The following is an 18,178-nucleotide window of genomic DNA, read 5'->3' as shown; positions in this document are numbered from 1 at the left end:
ATGTCCACTGCTACTCGGCGCTCAACGCGTCGCGCGGCGGCTGCGGCAGCCTCTGTTGAGCCCGCACCGCCTGCACCCGAGCGAAGCGCATCGGAAGAAACCCCCCCACCAGAGCCGTCCAAGAAGCGAGGTCGCAAGCCCAAGGCTGCATCTACAAAGGTCGAGTCGCAGACCGTGACAGAACAGACAGTGACCAAGGCCCGCGCTACGTCACGCGCAAGCCAAACACCCGCAACTACGGCAACCAAGAAATCAACAACAACAACAACATCGGCCACTGTCACCACGACGCCAGCTCCTGTTGTCACTAAGCGGACCAGGGCTGGTCGCGCCAAGGTAGTGGAAGCAGGGGGAGAAGCCTCACCACAACGCAGCCTAGACGTGACTAGGCCTGTAAAGCGCATTCGTGGTGCAAGCCAACAGAAGGTGGCCTCTGACAAACGCAAGTCGGTGTCTTCAGTAGCAGCATCAGTGAATGACGAGAACGAGGATGAAGACGACGATGAGGATGAGGGTCTGTTCTTCAAGAAGAGTAAGCGCCGATTCCATTCCAGATTTCGTTTCGCCTCCATCGATGAGGAGACAGCCCCCAGCGACACTAAAATGGACGCGCCAGAGAGTAGTGCGATTCATAAAGAGGTTGATCTTCTTCGTGTGCGCGTGACAGACTTGGAGGCTCTCAATCAGAGCCTTACAGAGTTGCTCCTTGAGAAGGACACGCACCTGTTTGAGTATGAGAACGAGAACCTTCGCCTCAAGCACCAGGTTGAGCACCAAAATGAGTTGATTGCGCGCCTGCAAGGAAACTCGCGTCTGCAAAGTCCTTTGAACATTAGCTACGGTACACCGGCTAACACCTATGTTTCAGAATTCGACCGTGAACTTGTAGCTGTGACTGAGTCTCCACCAGCGCAGCCCGTCTTCGTGAACGGTACTGAGTCCGCCCTTGCGCTTCTCCACAAAATTGAGAATGCGGCGAAAGAGACGGTACGTGTCGAATCGCTCAACCGAGAGAGTGAGGCACGTCCAGATGAGGTCACGGAGCCCTCACTGCAGCAGTCCCCACAGCAATCCGTACCACAATCCGCCAAGAGGTCTTTCACTGAAGCTTCAGCCACACCTGATCGACCCGTTGCGACGCCCTCCAACATTTTTAGCAGATCCTTCACAGCCATCAAGTCCCGCCTCTTCTCCTCAACCCCTAAACCATCACCCTCTCCACAGGCCCCTTCTCCTCCAACTGCTAAGCCCCTACCACCCCCGAACACCTACACAGAGATCTTGTCCACCCCACCCACCCCTATTGGTGAACGTGTCAAGACGCCGAAGAGGCGCACGCCTAACAACGGCATGATGAAAGTGCTGCTGAAGGGCATCGAACCAGGAGATAAGCGCAAGGCTGAAGAATGGGCCAAACAAGTCATTCCAGAACTGATGAATGACCCCAACTACAAAGAGAAGCGCATGCGCCTGCAGGGAACTGTTCTCTTCCAGGATCTGATACACTTTCCATCTTCCAAACCCTGGGAAACTGGCTTTGGTGATCCGCTTGGCGATCTGGATGATGAAGATCCAGTCCCAGCCTGGGCCATCTATCTGGACATGAAAGCCGAGGAGGTCGAACACAAACCTAAGAGAACCAAGAAGAGTCACCGATCCAGTATGGACAGTGAGGATATCCCCACGATTGATGAGCAGTACGCCGCCAGCAACAGCGCGCATACGCCCCCAAAGCTGTACAACAGCCATGGTCAGAGCGCATCCCTCTATGACTACCGCCCGCGCCGTGCCATTGACCCCTCACCCCTGTTCTCCAATTCCGTTTCCCACAATGAAGGTGGTAACCTCTTCCGCGAGCTTCATGGTCACGAGTCTGCAGCACAGATGCGTGAGAATGATCGTGAAATCCTCAGGAAGGCGGACGCAGCCAAGAGTCCTGTCAAGGTGAAGACACCCCCACACAACCCTGACGGTGGCTCCTTCAGTGCCTCCTTTGAGTATTCCGACGACGACGACGACGACGACGACGACGATTCCAACGCGGACGGCGAAACCTCCGATGCTGAAGCCGCTCCCATTTGGACCCAGCCGCCCCCACCTGCCCCTGTCCCCGCACACGCTCCACTCCCAGGAGGACCCTCAGCTGAGACGCCATCTGCCCCTGTCTCTGATGTCCCTCCCACCCCTGCCGGTCAGCAACCAGTAGCGGAGGTTGAGCGCCAACGCCAGAGGCTCATGAAGCATACACCTGCCAAGCCTTCTCGTCTTCGCGAAGCTACCTATCCTTCACCTAGCGTTTTCTCAGACGCTGGCATCCCGTCGCCTTTGACCACTCCTGCCCATCTCACTGATTCGGTAGCTTCCATGTTCGCCGATATGCCAGCAGCGCAGCCCATCGAGCTTGACGAAGAAGAGCAGGCTGACTACAATGCGCTCATTCAGACTGCCGGATTCAAGCAGCTGCTTGCTAAAGACTGGCCAGCCGCCACCCTCACCTACGAGTCTGAGGAGGAAGAGCTGAGCCCGACCTCTGCCTAAGGGCAACTTTTGCATCATCACGGCGTTTTCACATGCCAGTCATGATTGGACTGGGTTTGAATAGGTTAGAAGCTCCGTCTTTGGGCTTGTCTATATTTTTGTGTTGCTTTTATTGTTTGCATAGCATTGCGTTGGCTTGACCATTGTAGGATATGGTCCCCTGTTTTACTTTCTCCACTTGCTGGCGTTTATCGGGGCACCAAAATTGATGATTCATGAGCTGTATACCCCTCACGGCCTCACGTGGCCGTACACTGTAGGCGCATGGTTAGCCTAGCATAGCGATTCTTTCTTGCTTCTTTCTTGTATCACCTAGTTGCGTGTTTGAACAGCTTTAATATCGACTGAATGCTTTTCCGCTTTGATGCATATTTATTGAGATTCTTGTTTATGTTGTTGGAGTCATCCTCCAGAACTGGATGAACGAAAGTCGAAGAAGCACAGGATTCATTACTTAATTGCAAAGCAGACTAGGAAACGATTCGTTGCACGATTGTCGAGTGACTCTTGCGTTTGAAGTTAGCTGACAGTCGTCTTTCGTTGAGAGTTCATGACGGGAAGTGAGTGGCATGGACTAATAATGACTCATTCGTGGCTTGAAAGCGCCTGCGCCTCACATTAAGCTGCACGTGACTTTGTTCTGCGTAACCACAAACCTTCTGGGAATACTATATGTTATATAGGCCTCATGATATTTTCATTCCATAACCCAAGTTTCCTATCTTTACGGCCTCAGATCAGAGGCGCAGTCACTTCCTCTACTACACCAAACTACACCAAACACCACTACAACACAAAGAACGAACAAAGCAACTTCATTATGGCTTCAGAACCGCGAACAGTGTTCCCATGTAACACTTGTTCTCTTAATTTCCCATGCAGTGCGCTTCAGCGGTCGCATATGCAACAGCCTTGGCAGTAAGAAACAGCACTACGGCCAAGCCGTTACTCTTACGGGCCATAGCTAATAATGTGTAGTGTATACAACCTGAGACAGAAGGTAGCTGGAAATCATGTCATCTCAGAAGAAGAATACAATACCTTACACATCGCGACCCAAAAGACGAGTCGACATCGCCCGGAACTCCTCGACTCCGTAGAGCGCATGGAGAAAAGAGGAGCTAGGATTGTATCTAAGCGTGATGTGGGAGCCATATCTCAGTCCTCGGTTAAAGAGAAGGGTGCAAAGACTAAAGCGGCGAACCATGACCCAGTACCAGATCTAAGTCCGGGTACACAATGTCTTTTCTGCCTCAACAGCTTGCCATCCCCTGTCGAGAGCGTACACCACATGTCAGTAACTCACGGCCTCTTCATTCCAAGGTTAGATCGCATTGTCGACTTGGAGTGCTTTTTGTCATATCTCGGGGTTCTAGTCTACGAATGTAGAGAGTGTGTGTACTGTGGGGCTGGGAAGAACACTGTGCAAGCTGTGCAGACGCATATGCGGGATAAAGGACATTGTAAAATTGATATGGGTGAATTGAGTGATTTTTGGGAAGATGATGAAGAAGAAAGTGGAAATGAAGAACAAGAAGAAGAAGAAGACGCTGGAGTTTCGACAACGGGACTCAAGCCCTCAAGCACAGCGAGGCATATTCCCATAAGACGCCGGCCTTCCTCCTCGAATACAGCACTCACACAACTCACCCAAACGCAAAAATCAAGCCTCACTTCCTCTTCTACCAAACACACTCAACACCAGAGCACCAACAGAGCAGAGCCTCTCGACACCACTGTCGACACCTCCTGCCATCAAACCAACATCACTCCTTCATCCCGCGACCTCACGAAAAGCAGTCGTGACCTTGCCAATCTCAATCTGTCACTCTCCCAACTTCGCACCCTAGCCACGCTGGAGCGAAGGATGAAGACGCAGGAAACGACTGCTCGAGCAAGAATCCAACATAAAGCTGAACGACAACCGGTAAAATCTGTGTATTATAAGACCGCGAACCCTGTGTATCAGGCTGGATGAGGGGACTAAACTATGGTTTCGGTTTATCAGGGTGAAGAGGTCTTGATGGACACAACGCCATCTTTAGAAATGGTATCTCCTGTAGCAGACCCACTACCAACCCCACAATCACTTCGCTACAACGATTTCCTAGATACCTACACAAACATTGTGCAAACATCATACCATCCAAACCCACTAGCAACGTTTCCTCACAACCTCACCACAATTGTCACACAGTGCCCTCATCTACTGCGCCACTGTCAACTCACCACAGTGACGTCCGTCGACTATACAATCTCGTGCATAACTCTCCTCCGCTCAACATAAAACATCTTAACAAAGAATCATTCCAAGAACAGCCACTAACTCAATTCTTTCCAGATTCTTTGCAAAAATGTACCTGACAAAGACAGTGCAGAAGACAAACGCGATATTGAGCAAGCTTCCGCATCAACGGGGCCACCAACGCCCCAGCAGCGCTACAACTGCTTCTACAGTTAGCAGCTCTGCCCAGGGAACTTATCCTCCCCCTCCATCGCCACCGCCATCTAATCACCGTCACTCCAGCAGCTCCACCACACGTCGCACACGACACCCACCGCTGATGCCCCCACAGGACGACAAACACGATCTGAGCAACTTAATCGACGAGCACATCGCCTGGACCCAAGGCACAGCCGCCCGCCCCCGACGAGGCAGCCAAGGAACCATGATTGTAGATTGGGATGGAACAGGTACACCAGTTGTAACCTATCGAAACCGCGGAGGAGACGACGACCAAGTCAAGGAAAATCGTACCTCCAAACCACTTCCAGCCCCCCTCAACATCAAGCCCCTACCCGACCTCCCCTTGACAGCCCATTACCACTCGCCCCGCTTCTCCCCTACCACGCAAACCCACCACGCGCCCTACGTCGCCGGCTACGACGCCCAAACGCACTTATCCTACGACTACGACGGCCGCATTGTACACGTGCATCGTAGTAGCGGCCATGAGCATGACAAGTCTGCTGCGCGTTTATCCGCACATTCGGATTATTATGCCATGGATTTAGACAGGTATACGCGTGGGATTGAGGTGCGGGTCAAAGAGGGGGATGCGAAGAAGAAGAATGGGAGTGGTGTGGGCAGGTTTGTGGAAAAGGTGTTGGATAAGCTTGAGGGAATGGGGTTGTTGGATCGGTTGCGTAGGGATAGGAAGACGGTGGCGGTTGCGAGTAAGGGGAAGGGGAAGGCTCGTGATGTTTGAGTAGGAGAGGGGAAAGGCAAGTCGATAGAATAATATAAGAAAACAAAACAAAACAAAACTTTAAATATATCAAGCGCCACCTAAGTAACCTGAAGCATTCAACAGTGACAGTGGAGATAAATCCCGCTATGCTAATTCCTAATACGCGTAGTTATCTGGCGCTTGAAGTTAGCTTGTGTTATCAAGCTATTCCACATCACCCAAGTGCAATAGAAGATAAAAGTAGAGATCTGTCATTGTAAACGGCGAGTCAAAACGCCTCAAACCATCTTTGCAAATTAAGTACACACTACACCCCCATTCCATAGCCTTTCTGTATGCCTTTATCCTCAGTCCACGACATGGAGGCCAAGCTAATCCATGTTTTATTACCACGACCCCATTAACCCCACCCTCCGTCTACCTCCCACCGTTACCGGCCCAACCCCCACCAAACACAACTCACACGAGATGCATATGAGCAAGAAATGACGCAACAGATTTGCTACGGAACATGTCACACAAAAGGAAAATGGTATAGACCAAAAGGCACAAACTCCGTGACGAACAATGAATATGTAGGAAGGGGAAGAGCACACACGGCGCACGGGTCCCCCGGGTATTACCAAGCCAAAAAGACCATCTCAAGGGGAGAGATGGCCTAGACATGCGGAGATGGAAACGACGATCCATCTAATGCTTGCTGGACAGCTTGTCCTTGAGCTTGCCGAAGAATGAGCGACGCTTCTTCTTCTTGTCGTCGGTGCCTGAGACGATGCTCTGGCTACCAGGAGTGCCCTTGGGAGAGATGTTCGAGTCTCTCCTTGGGTCGTGCTTGGGGGCCTCTGGTGACAGCTGTGCAGACGGTGCCGAGGTGGTGGCCTCTGTGTTGGTAGTCTCTACACCAGTAGTGACGGTGGGCTGGGTTTGCTCAGTGGTAGTTGGCTCCTTTGCCTTGCCGAAATCAACATCGGTGGTGGAGTCGATGGGCTTGGAAGTTGGCAGCTGAGCAGGCTCTGATGCAGGCGCGTTAAGAGCATCTGGCTCACTGGAAGACTTGAGGGGCTTGGAGTCGACGAGTGCCTCATCAGAGAGACCAGCAGCGTCCTGGCTACCCACAACGGCAGCACTGGGAGCTGGCTCACCGGTAGCCTCGACAGACTTGACCTCGTTGAGAAGTTCAGTCTCCATAGCCCTCTTGTCCTCAACGGCCTCGGCATTAGCAGCAGCCTCTGGGCTGGCATGAGCCTCTTTCTGGCTCTCTGCTACGACCTCGGGTACTTCGCTGGCAGCGGCCTCGGTGGCCGCAGCAGGAGCAGTCTCCGTGGTTGCAGCGGTGGTGACAGGCGCTGGCTCACCGGCTTCCTCAGACTTGGGAAGCTTCTCGAGCAGCTCAGACTCTACGGCAGCCTTCTCTGTGACGGCTTCACTGTTGGCAGCCGCCTCGGGGCTAGCGTGTGCCTCGTGTTGGCTCTCGGCAACAACCTCTGGGACCTCAGGAGCAACGGCCTCTGAAGTAGCGAGAGGAGCAGTCTCTGTGGTCGCAGCTGTGACTGCCGGCGCGGGTTCGCCTGCCTCGTTGGCCTTGGGAATCTCACTCAGTAGCTCAGACTCCATAGCCTTCTTCTCGGCGACGGCCTCTGGGTTGGAGGCTGCCTCGGGGCTTACGTGCGCCTCGTTCTGGCTGTCAGAGACAACAGCGGGGACGGCAATGGCCGGAGCTGGCGAGCCGGTCTCGTTGGTCTTGGGGACCTCGCTGAGCAATTCCTGCTCCATGGCCGACTTCTCTGCAACAACCTCGGGGCTAGCTGCCGCCTCTGGCTCAGCATGGCTAACGTTCTGGCTCTCGGCGACTACTGAAGGCACCTCGTCCGCAGTAGATGTGCTTGGGCCGTTCATGGCACCGTTCATACCAGTAGCCTCGGCAGCCTTGTCCTTGGCAGCGTAGATGGCAGCGGCAAAAGCGCCCGCACCTGCAGTAGCAGCAGCAGCCGCGGTAGCAGCCGCAGCACCAGCGTTGTCGGTGATGGTAGCGTCTTGGCTTGTGACAGGCGCCTCGGGAACCGTCTCCTTGAGCTCTTGCTCGACTTCCTTCTTGTCCTGGACAGCGTCTACGTTGGCGGACGCCTCGGGGTCAACGTGAGCTTCTTTTTGGCTCTCTGTCACAGTCTCGGGAACGGCACGGGGCTCCAGGGGAACCTGGGCAGCGAGTTGGGCAGTCGTGCTCTCAGGGGCAGACGACTGGATGGTGACGCCGGTGTCCTGCTCAACCTTTGCATCAACGCCCATTGGCAGGCTGGACTCGGGGATCATGGTGCCCATGACGGGTGGGATGCCGAACATACCACCCTTGGCATCGCGCTCGGCTTGGGGAGTGAATGCAAGAGGGGGGAGGGCATCCGACTTCTCGTAGGAAGAGGCATCAGTGTTGACAGTGCTCTCGACAGTGTTGGAGGTGAGGGTGCTCGCATCAGGCACCTTCTCGCCAGGCTCAAGGTGGATTGGGTTTCCCGCGCCAGCAGTAGCTGGGATAGGCGCAACGCCGAATGTCTCTGCCTCCTTTTCAGGCTCAGGCTTGACAGTCGAGTCGACCGTGTTCTCTGTCAGGGTGCTTGCCTCGGGGACAGGCTCGCCAGGCGCCAACTTGATGGGGTTGCCGAGACCAGAAGTAGTGGGGATGGGGGCGACGTTGAAAGTCTGCGGTTCACTGCCGGGAGTCTCTGCGAATGGTGTCTCGGGGAAAGCGCCAGGCAGGGAAGAGTTTGAGGTGTTCTTCTCGCTCTCCTTGGGCACCTCGCCCGCAAGCGCAGCGGTTGTCGACTCGGGCGCAGCAGAAGACATGGTGCTGACGGGCTCCTCGTCGACGATGTCTTCGGGGTAGAGGACGTTGTTGATTATGCCGTGGCCGTCGTCTTCTTTGCGCGCGCTGTCATTGGTACACCAGTTGCCATTTACGACAAACTGACAGTGGAGTTAGCAAAGTCTGCGCAAACAGGCAGGCAACATGGTGCACTGTAGGGGTGCCGAGAATCCGAGGATTGCATACCTTGTACTGAGTGTGGACTTGAGGCAGCTCGACAGTCTTTTTGAAGACGCCATCCTCTGCCTTTTCGAGCTTGACTGTCTTCCTCCAGTCGTCAAAGGTGCCAGTCACGTAGACCTCATTGGCGGAATGTTCCCTATGCGCAAGTAAGCAGGTGCGATGCGCATGGGCGGTAGGCGCAAAGATACCAGGTGAAAGTATATTTGCCCATGTCAGCGCAGCAATAGACGCGTTTCAGGTGTCGTCGGAAAAGTAAGACGTGTCTTGGGGCGCAACGAGAAGTAGCTGTAGAGGTGGTTGGTGAGCAGAGTCAGGAGCTGCCTTTGGGGTGGAGCTAGCAGGCCGCAGTGCGCGCTCGGACAAAGTGGGACGTGAGAAGCTTGCAGCTATCAGGCTCGCTCGACTGACAGAGGCTCGGAGCGAGTTTATGCGCGCTCGCTGAAGACTAAGAGGGGTGAAGGACTTTTGAATTGGCGAGGCTGGACGGCGGCTCACGACATGCACTTGGTCTGCACGAGTTGAGACGGCGCCGTTGGCGACACGATAGCTTGGCGGGATGCGGTTCATGGCGAGGCCTGCAACCGTGGGCGGCATGTGCAATGACGAAATCAGACGAAACCACGACTCTAACCGGTTCAATTGCTGAAAATCTTGACCATGCGCAGGCTAACGACAATTATGGAAATATGCCGTGCATACAATTCGTGTTGGTCTCCCGCAAAAAAGCTACATCATGGCCCCTCCAGCTCCCAGCTCCCAGCCCCCAGCCCTGTGCTCCCAGCTCCCCTGGCTCGCGTGCTGCGTGCCTGTGGTGAGGTGCGTCATCGCTTTCTTTGTCGCAGCCCATGTTGACCCATGTTGACCCATGTTGACCCATGTTGACCCATGTTGAATGATCATGTGAACAGGAGCAGGAACAGTGAACAGTTGTTGTCGCAGTCGATTATCCAATCCAGCTGGGTAAACAATCCCGTCATACGAGGTCTCCAGGAACTCTGCCTATCCATCCGGATCCGAGATTTCCAAGGTTGCTGCTCTCCCGCACCACCGCGCGTCTCAACACATTCACCGCATCGCCGCGCCATGTTGATTTGTGCCTCACCGCCAGTTGTGCCTACGCCATCCTTCACATCTTCATAATGCACATGTCTCGGCGAGATGGGGAAGCGCGGAAGTCTGTCCGCCAATCTCTTGCTATAGTAATGTCGGAGATGATCATGCCCGTCGTCGTATGGTCGGACGTGACTTTGGCGGTTGCCCGCAGGGGGTACGGGCTTGAGGTGTTTGACGGCCACCTACCATGCTATCATGACTGCGACATGTGAATCATGGGATGGATTGACTCGTTCTCTCTATGCCCATGGTATGTTGTACAGTAGTGATGAACCCCTTCTCACCATTAGCGTATCGTCACGTGCCGTCCAACAGCCCGTGATGCGGGAGCTAAAGCACACATCTGGCCTCGTATCAAACTGTCGCAGTGTTGGAGCTCTTGCAGCTACCAGAAGCTCTCGCAACAACATGGCCCATCCGAGTCACAGCATCGCGATGCAGCCGTGTGACGGCGTGGCATCCAATTGCGTCAAGGATGGCAGCGCCTGATGTCGCAGTTGCAGTGGGTGCCTACAGCTTGAGCGTGTTTCTAGAGGCCTTCTGGAAGATAATAAGCCCCCGGAAGCGTGCCTTGATCCTTACTGCATTGCCCGCACATCCCACCCGTGATCCTTCCTCTCTCTAGTTGGTCCCCTCTTCCTGCCTCCATCCCCCCCGGTGCGCCACTACTGCGCTCCTAAGCTTTGCGAACAACGTCAGCTTCCAACGTGCAATTGCTCATACTCGAAAACTATCCAGCTGCTCATATCTCCGTCCTCATTGCGTTGACGCTACGTGAGGACCCTCGCAGCGCAACCGCTTCCATCCCTGCACGTCTCGCGACCGACGTCAAAGAGCTGCGCTCGACCCCTCATCACCGCCGCCCTCATGTCCCTCCCTCCCGACTATTCCAACGAGATCGCCACCCTCGACCGCGAAGTCTTGAAGCACAGGCCCCAGGACATTCTCCAATTCTGTGCCAATTTCTTCAACCGCCGCCTCGAGTCGCAGCGAACAGAGTATCTGCTGTCGCAACAGCATTCCTACCAACAGGGCCGTGCTGAGAACAGCTTCCCGGGCAACAACCCCTTTAGCACCTCACCCAGCGCTGGCAGCGGTTTCACAAAAAGCACAATGCAGCGTCTCGAAGAAGAGGAGGAGCATGACATGATGACGTCCCCCACAGCTTCCACCTTCGGGCACGTCGACTTTAGCAGGCCCCGCCCCAGCAACAACGACGACAATGGCCCAAGTGCCTTTGGCAACTTTGGTGGCTTCGGCGGCTCGTCCAAGAACAACATCACGCAGATGCCGCCCCTGACGGGTGAAGGCCAGAACTTCCCCAGCAACTACAACACCAACAGGCGCACCTCTGTTTCAGCAGAGTCGCTCAACCCTACCTCGAGCTCGGCCGACAACTTCACCCCGCCATTCCACCAGAAGACACAGGACCAGCTATCTCGCCTCAAGTCTGCTGTCTCGGGCAACTTCCTCTTCTCACATCTCGATGACGACCAGTCGTCCATGGTGCTTGGCGCGCTGCACGAGAAGCCGATACCAACAAAGGGCATAAAGGTCATCCAGCAGGGCGACGTGGGAGACTACTTCTACGTCGTTGAACGGGGCTCGTTTGACATCTTTGTCAACCCCTCAGGCAAGCTCGAAGCTGGCCCAGACGGTCTCGGAAACAAAGTGGGCACTGTTGGATCTGGAGGTTCCTTTGGTGAGCTGGCTCTCATGTACAACGCGCCCCGTGCTGCAACCGTTACTTCAATCGAGCCCTCTACGCTTTGGGCGCTAGATCGCATTACGTTCCGTCGTATTCTCATGGACAGCGCCTTCCAACGCCGACGCATGTACGAGGGCTTCCTTGAGGAAGTCCCTCTCCTGTCGACCCTGACGCCCTACGAGCGTTCCAAGATTGCGGATGCACTCGAGACCAAGAAATACCCTCCTGGAACAACCATCATCCAAGAAGGCGATGTCGGCGAATCCTTCTTCCTACTGGAGTCTGGTGAGGCGCAGGTGTTTAAGCGTGGCATAGATAGCGCTGTCAGGGAATACCACAAGGGCGACTACTTTGGTGAGCTGGCATTGCTCAACGATGCGCCCCGTGCCGCCTCGGTTGTTAGCAAGACAGAGGTCAAGGTTGCGACTCTCGGAAAGAATGGCTTCCAGCGACTGCTTGGACCCGTCGAAGGCATTATGAGGAGGAACGACCCCAGCAAGGCTGCGTTCGAAAGCGATCACGTGGATCCGCTACAGCAGATGGAAACCTCATGAGTGTTACACAACAAGGATGCAGAGCGAGAATTGCTACACCTTGTATGGATTTGAGTTGCAAAGTTATGGACGAACCGGAGCATGGGCTGTGCCTCTGGACAAGTGCGGCTCGGTTCCTCTTAGGCTTTTTCGCGTGTCTTTCTACACTTCCTACTGTCACTTAACGTCGCTTGCCGTGATTCAAGCACGGCTTGTGAGGAAGGAGGCGCAGTTGTGGGCCGCTCGGTTACCTATACTCGATTGCGTATGATACTCATGGTTTAGACTCATATTTCTATGCTTTTCTTTGCAACACCGCAACATGCAACAACGTGACGTCCTGTTTATTTCCCTCACTGCCTCCACCCAACCAAGCGACTTCCGGTCAACTCGACGTATAATTTCTTTTGACGTGCCTGCCTCCGAACGTTATGGGGCCTGCCAAGGTGACGTGCTTGTTGCGGCCTGTGCTTCTTCGGTAGTCAGTGCCTGTTGCGAATCGCGCTTTCCCTTAACCACCACGGGTGTGAACTTCACGTCACTCATCTCCTTCGGCAACGTCAGAGTATTTCCGTTGAAAGTAAAAAGTACGATTCGATACGAACATCAGATTTGCAGGCGGTCCTGACGGAGGTCACGATCTCCTGTCCACACCTGAGATGATCGACATACATAGTCATCGGATTGTGGCGACGTATTCGCCGCCAGATTACTACGCGCGTCCTAGTGCCCTTGGATTAATGTAGATACGAGTAAGTCTTTACGGAAATACAACTCAATGGGGTCATCTACTAACAGATTTCAGACGCCCGATCGTGAGCTCGCGCTAAAATCACTACCCGTTCACGTTGTCGGCTTCATAGGACGATGCTCTGCTTCTCTTGGCTTTTTCCTTGTCACTTAACCCTGCATACAGCCGATGCCACATACTTCATAGCCTTGTGCGAGACATACAATGACTTCGACGACGATCTGCCGCGGCTATTCGAAACGACACTTTTTGTCGTGCAGATTCTGTGACTCCATTGCGCATAAAGACGGCCACTCCGAATGCTGCCTGCCAATCTTACACTTCATCGTCACCAAACATCGCCGCAGCTCAATTGAGGCATCATCATAATGCTTCTTCATATGCTTTTCTGGGCAAGCTACTCGCCATCGACAGTCACAGCCACTCTTTGTATGACAATCATGTGGCTAGTGAAACATGTCGTGCAAGGCCTTGGGCGGAATATCTCGCTGACGATACACGGTAGCAGGCGCGCTTAGCTGATGTATTGTGTTCACAACTATCCCTGGGTCTCACATGACGTACTTGGCGTATAGCTTTCCCGTTCAGCTGACGATAGGGCAAAGCAATACTAAGTCGGTCTCCAGATTAAACAGCGACCCAATAGCCGAAAGCTGTACCATCTCTCATTGCACACGCCTGCGGCTTATATGCATGACCGGGGTATAATGAGACGCTAGGACTAAGTTGGGTAAATGGGTTCATTAGCCGCAAACATGCCAGTCCGCTTGAAACGGTGATTTGGTATGTTTGCAAAGTCAACTGGCAGCGAGGATGAGGATGATCATTGGGTGAACTCCCTAGTAGGTGATTCGAACTGACATCGGGCGTATGGTGGCCCCGTTACAGAACTAGTACACCCCACAGGGCTGTGGTAGAGAGTCTTGGCTATGGTAGCGGTCTGTATCTGCTGTCTGGCATACCCACATCCCGGTGCTCGGGTGTCAATCAGTGCACCAGCCACACACACTAACTCGAGGCCGCTTCTTCCCCCGACATACTACGGACCGGGAGTGTAGAGGTGCATATCGGCCCCCTATCGGAACAGTGAGCCCTCACCGCATTCGCCAGAACAGGCGACCGTACTCCGATGATTGTCATCTTCTCATCATGAACTACGGGACCGTAGAGCCGGCGTGCGCGATGCACAGTTAAACAAGAGTGATGTACATCCACCTTTGCTACCATCTGCTGCGTTCCTGATCCCTACCGCCGGTGTGCTTTGAGGCGAGGGTTCCCTGAGATATGTCTTCCGAACCAACGTTGCAGTACGATGGTCGAATCACGACTCGGCAACCCAGACCCTGTCGACATTCCACCGCCTGTCACCATTGTGGCTGTGGTTCGTGGTTTCAGGGAAGCCTAGCAATCCGTCGAAGCACTCCGTTCGGTACCTGCGTCTTACGTTGTCATTGTTGCAACCACCTACACAAGTTGAACATCCGCTGTCCATCACTTGATGGGACTACATAATGAAGCTCGCATCATCATCGTCATTTGCCCCAACCTGCCCCAACCTTTTCACATCCTCTTCGATCGTTTCCATCCGGTATGGCTTCTCCAAGCGAATCAAGGCCCACGAAAGGAAGACCCGGGCGTCGTCGCCTTCCACGTCTCGCCCAAGGGCCCTCATTGCAGTTTGTCACTGCCACTCATCCAGACGATTTTAGAGCTGGGGAGGTTATGAGGAATATACGATCACACGTCATGTACAAACATCGAGAGAACAGTGGATCCTCGCCCACGGACTTGGGCAGCAGCCGGAGAGGCCCACGTAATACGACACATTCCTCAAGCCTGACAAGAACTGGCTCAACTACCATGAGGCAGTACGATACCAGCTGGGGGCGGGATTCCCACGATGTCCAGACTCCTTCGCCGTCCACAAATCCGGTGCGAAGGCTTGCTGCTCAGATACTTACCGGAGCAAGATCAGTGCCTACTCGCAGCGCGTCCCCGATTTGCGAAAGGGCTTCTGAATACCCGTTTCCAGCCCGCGACACAATGAGCCCTGGGCCCCTAGAGGACTTGAAGCACAACTGGATCGCCACCACCGCCTTCTTCTGCCACAGTAAGTAACTTGTACATGTTCACCACCATGTGCTGACACAATAGATCAAACGTGGATGAGATATGTCTGCGACAACTATCTGTCATTCCTCAGTCATGTGCATGCCTCCTTGGTCTATCAGGATCTCGATGAAGGGTTGCTCTATGATAGCGAGCTCACTGTATATGGCAAGACTATGATATTGAGACTGGTAAGCGACGGACTGGACACAGATGATGCTACCATTATCAGTATACTACATCTTCTCATCAGCGAACTTGGTGGTCTTAACGAAGATGTATTCAACCTACATCAAGAAGGCCTAGCAACATGTTTGAGGAACTCGAGGGCTGGACTGAGCACCAACGTTGAGACATTCATGACCTTGTAGGTGACAACCAGATTGGCAAGTGTATCAGACTAACATCATGTAGGGTTATGCTTACCTTTGCCATATCAAGAGGACGACCCGAATCAGCAGAACTCACCCCACGGCCATCCGCTGAAGCCTGGTCCGATACTGCCAGCCCGATCTCTCCACTATCTACCCCTTTGGAAAATGTTCCACGATTATACCGTGGATGCTCCGCTGGCACGAGTGAGATTGTGAATAATATGCAAAGATGCACGCACACTTTTCTAGCACGTTGGAACCAGGTGGACGGCACACAACGGCGACCGGGGAGTTACGAATTACAACTCCACCACATTTACTCGCGACTTCTCTCATTGCCCTCGACAAACGCCGACCTAGCACGGGACTGGATTTACGAGAGCTGTCGCTTGGCCGCCTTGATCTATTGTCGGTCCATCATTCACGGGACAAGCTTTGCAGACTCGGCGAACACCATGTACGCAAGCACCTCTGGATCCAGGCCCGATACCTTGCTTTCAGCCCTACACGATGCTCTTGGAAGAACAGATGTACAGAATTGCTGGGGCTTTGATCTTTCAGGCGTTTTTCTATGGGTCACACTCATAGGTGCAGCGGCATCATGGTCTTTGGAGGTTCCCTGGTCCGAAGCAACGCTGCAATCCTTGCCGTGGATGAGAAAGTGTTTTGCGCTCTATGCGGTTCGCGCGGCCGTCTCGGTTCCTTTCGAGCATGCCGATACTACGATATTTGCTTTACGCACGATGCTCCAAGTTCGACGATGCCTGGCTGTCAAATCCAGACACACGATCGCTGAGCAGGCTTGATGCATTTGCGAGTCTTTTATTTCCTTTTTATCGTCATTGTTCTGCATTGTCTATGCTAAGAGGTTTCGTTCGCTGTGCGACAGGCCTGGAAGTTTTCCTTATCCCAGATCATTTCTTGCTCTTTCGCGTTGTCACGATCGCCTTTGTCTTCTACTCAAATACACACGCTCAAAAGGGATGTACACATGTTATATTAGGGCAGTGCCTGGATGTTTCCTTCTATAGTCTTCGCTGCAATCTCGGTTTTGTATTAATCACTCGGTTTTGGCGTATCTCTTGGGTACACTGCTCAAGCTAACATCATGCTGGCCATGTTACCACGACCTGTTCCGCTTCAATCGTCTTCAGTATTATTCCAATCAAGCCACTTGGAATCACGAAAACCGATTCCCAAATCTCGCCTCCGCATTAATACGAGAGAGGGCCCAGACTCCTACTATGAGACCTAGAGAAGGACCTGCATGTCATAAGGCTGAACCGCATACTCAGTTTACCGCCCGTACCGATATTTCCTACATCCCTGCCAGCCCTGCGAATCTCACAACCAATAGGTTTACTATCGGAACCAAATACTGAATTTCCCCAACCGACCATGGCTTGTGGCACGGCACGAGTCAGCTCAAACGAACCCACAGTAGCATTCCCGTCATCACACTTGGTATTCACCCGGATACACGACGCATGGCTGACAATTGGAAGTCAGCGTTGCGTGGGCTACACCGTAGTCCCAACAGAACGGATGGGGCAACTTATTCACCTCCTGCGCACTAGTATGGTACACACACACGGGCGTTAACAAGGCAGACAGATTCTAGATGCCTATCCATCAGGCAAACGTATTGCACATGTCCACGCGGCAGCAACAAGGGCTCGTGGCGAATTGTGCCATCACAACTGCGAATCTTACATGATTCTACTCGCTTTAGGGAAGTGATTCGCCTCCCCCGTCTTCCGTCTCCTACGCTGTTGGCGGCACGCGGGTAACCGCGCTATGCATGCGAAATATTATAAGGCTGACATGGGTATTCTGTCATCCTTGTGTATGTTGGATCCTTCGCTGTTGTGTGGCGAGTGCTTATGGCTGCAGCTGCAGCCTTGTGGGGCAGAGCTTCCGCGCGGGCAGGGCGAGGCGGAGGCGGAGGCTCTTCTATGCCGTACTCGGCCTTTCTTTGCGCCTGTGACGATGGCTGTGAGACGAAATCCATGTGATGATTTACCGGTCAATGGTTTTTGTGAGTTGGTGTTCCCGGTGAGGGTTCGGACGGGCGTAGCGGAAGTAGGGAGTTATTCCCGTGGTGTTGAGGAAGTGGACTACATCAGCTTTGATGCGCCTGTAAGAGAAGATCTACAGCGTAGTTGTCGCATACACACCTTTTAAGCTCACAGGAAGCTGCGTGGAAAATCACGGTAAGCGAGTGTTGTAGATGCAGTTGCGTGGGGAGTAAGGAAGGGGTGGAGAATGCGAGTGAATCTAGCATGGTTATCCTGATATTGATACTGTTCTAACACCAATGCCCTGTGGAATCTGTACTCGTGTACCACTACTGCCATAACCATCTTCTGCTTTGCGTTGATTCCTTCCATAGTGTAGCGACTACATTGATACTAGTGACTTGTTGCTCGATCTGCTGTTATTGAATATGCTCTAACACCCTTTCCCTACTCTTCTCCCCTTCACGACATGACTATGCCTCCAGAAATAGACAAGGAATCTCGCGTAACCACCACTAACGTTTCACGCAATGGAGGAAACCAACCCTTGACATGGAGTACGTTCTGCGCCGCTCTGAAGACTAGGACTTCTGATATCGACAAATCGAATTCGAATTGTCTTTATCCTGGACTATCAAGCACGTCGGCTACGCAGAACAATTCGAGAATCGCAATACGAGACAGCAGCGAAATATCTCTCTCTAAAATCGTTCTAAACATCTTCTAGCACTTCTTTTCAACACAGTACTTCCCATTCAAATCGCACGTCTTCTTCTTTTACGTCTGCGGAGAAAAATGCAAAA

At 53.3% G+C, this 18,178-nt stretch overlaps 5 protein-coding genes across 5 annotated transcripts; 4 read left to right on the top strand and 1 right to left on the bottom strand.

The window, feature by feature from the left end:
• PtrM4_060560 (Mating-C multi-domain protein) lies at window positions 1-2,538 on the top strand (the record flags this gene model as incomplete). The annotated part of the gene is made up of 3 exons (XM_066105506.1): window positions 1-209; window positions 321-1,944; window positions 2,089-2,538. The coding sequence occupies 3 exons, from the start codon at window positions 1-3 to the stop codon at window positions 2,536-2,538; spliced, it is 2,283 nt and encodes a 760-aa protein (XP_065964133.1).
• A 2,354-nt stretch (window positions 2,539-4,892) lies between these two features.
• On the top strand, window positions 4,893-5,747 carry PtrM4_060550 (Atrophin-1 multi-domain protein; the record flags this gene model as incomplete). Its single annotated transcript, XM_001932804.2, has 1 exon — window positions 4,893-5,747. The coding sequence occupies one exon, from the start codon at window positions 4,893-4,895 to the stop codon at window positions 5,745-5,747; it is 855 nt and encodes a 284-aa protein (XP_001932839.2).
• Window positions 5,748-6,419: 672 nt separating this feature from the next.
• On the bottom strand, window positions 6,420-7,637 carry PtrM4_060540 (uncharacterized protein; the record flags this gene model as incomplete). The annotated part of the gene is made up of 1 exon (XM_001932803.2): window positions 6,420-7,637. The coding sequence occupies one exon, from the start codon at window positions 7,635-7,637 to the stop codon at window positions 6,420-6,422; it is 1,218 nt and encodes a 405-aa protein (XP_001932838.2).
• A 3,112-nt stretch (window positions 7,638-10,749) lies between these two features.
• Window positions 10,750-12,144, top strand: PtrM4_060530 (Crp, cAMP-binding protein; the record flags this gene model as incomplete). Its single annotated transcript, XM_001932802.1, has 1 exon — window positions 10,750-12,144. The coding sequence occupies one exon, from the start codon at window positions 10,750-10,752 to the stop codon at window positions 12,142-12,144; it is 1,395 nt and encodes a 464-aa protein (XP_001932837.1).
• Window positions 12,145-14,917: 2,773 nt separating this feature from the next.
• Window positions 14,918-15,354, top strand: PtrM4_060520 (uncharacterized protein; the record flags this gene model as incomplete). The annotated part of the gene is made up of 2 exons (XM_001932801.2): window positions 14,918-14,984; window positions 15,029-15,354. The coding sequence occupies 2 exons, from the start codon at window positions 14,918-14,920 to the stop codon at window positions 15,352-15,354; spliced, it is 393 nt and encodes a 130-aa protein (XP_001932836.2).
• Window positions 15,355-18,178: the final 2,824 nt, after the last annotated feature.

This window comes from Pyrenophora tritici-repentis, chromosome 2, assembly GCF_003171515.1.
Source record: "Pyrenophora tritici-repentis strain M4 chromosome 2, whole genome shotgun sequence".
NCBI lineage: Eukaryota > Fungi > Ascomycota > Dothideomycetes > Pleosporales > Pleosporaceae > Pyrenophora > Pyrenophora tritici-repentis.
Note: the sequence above shows the minus strand (reverse complement) of the source record. Positions and strands in the feature narration are given on the sequence as shown.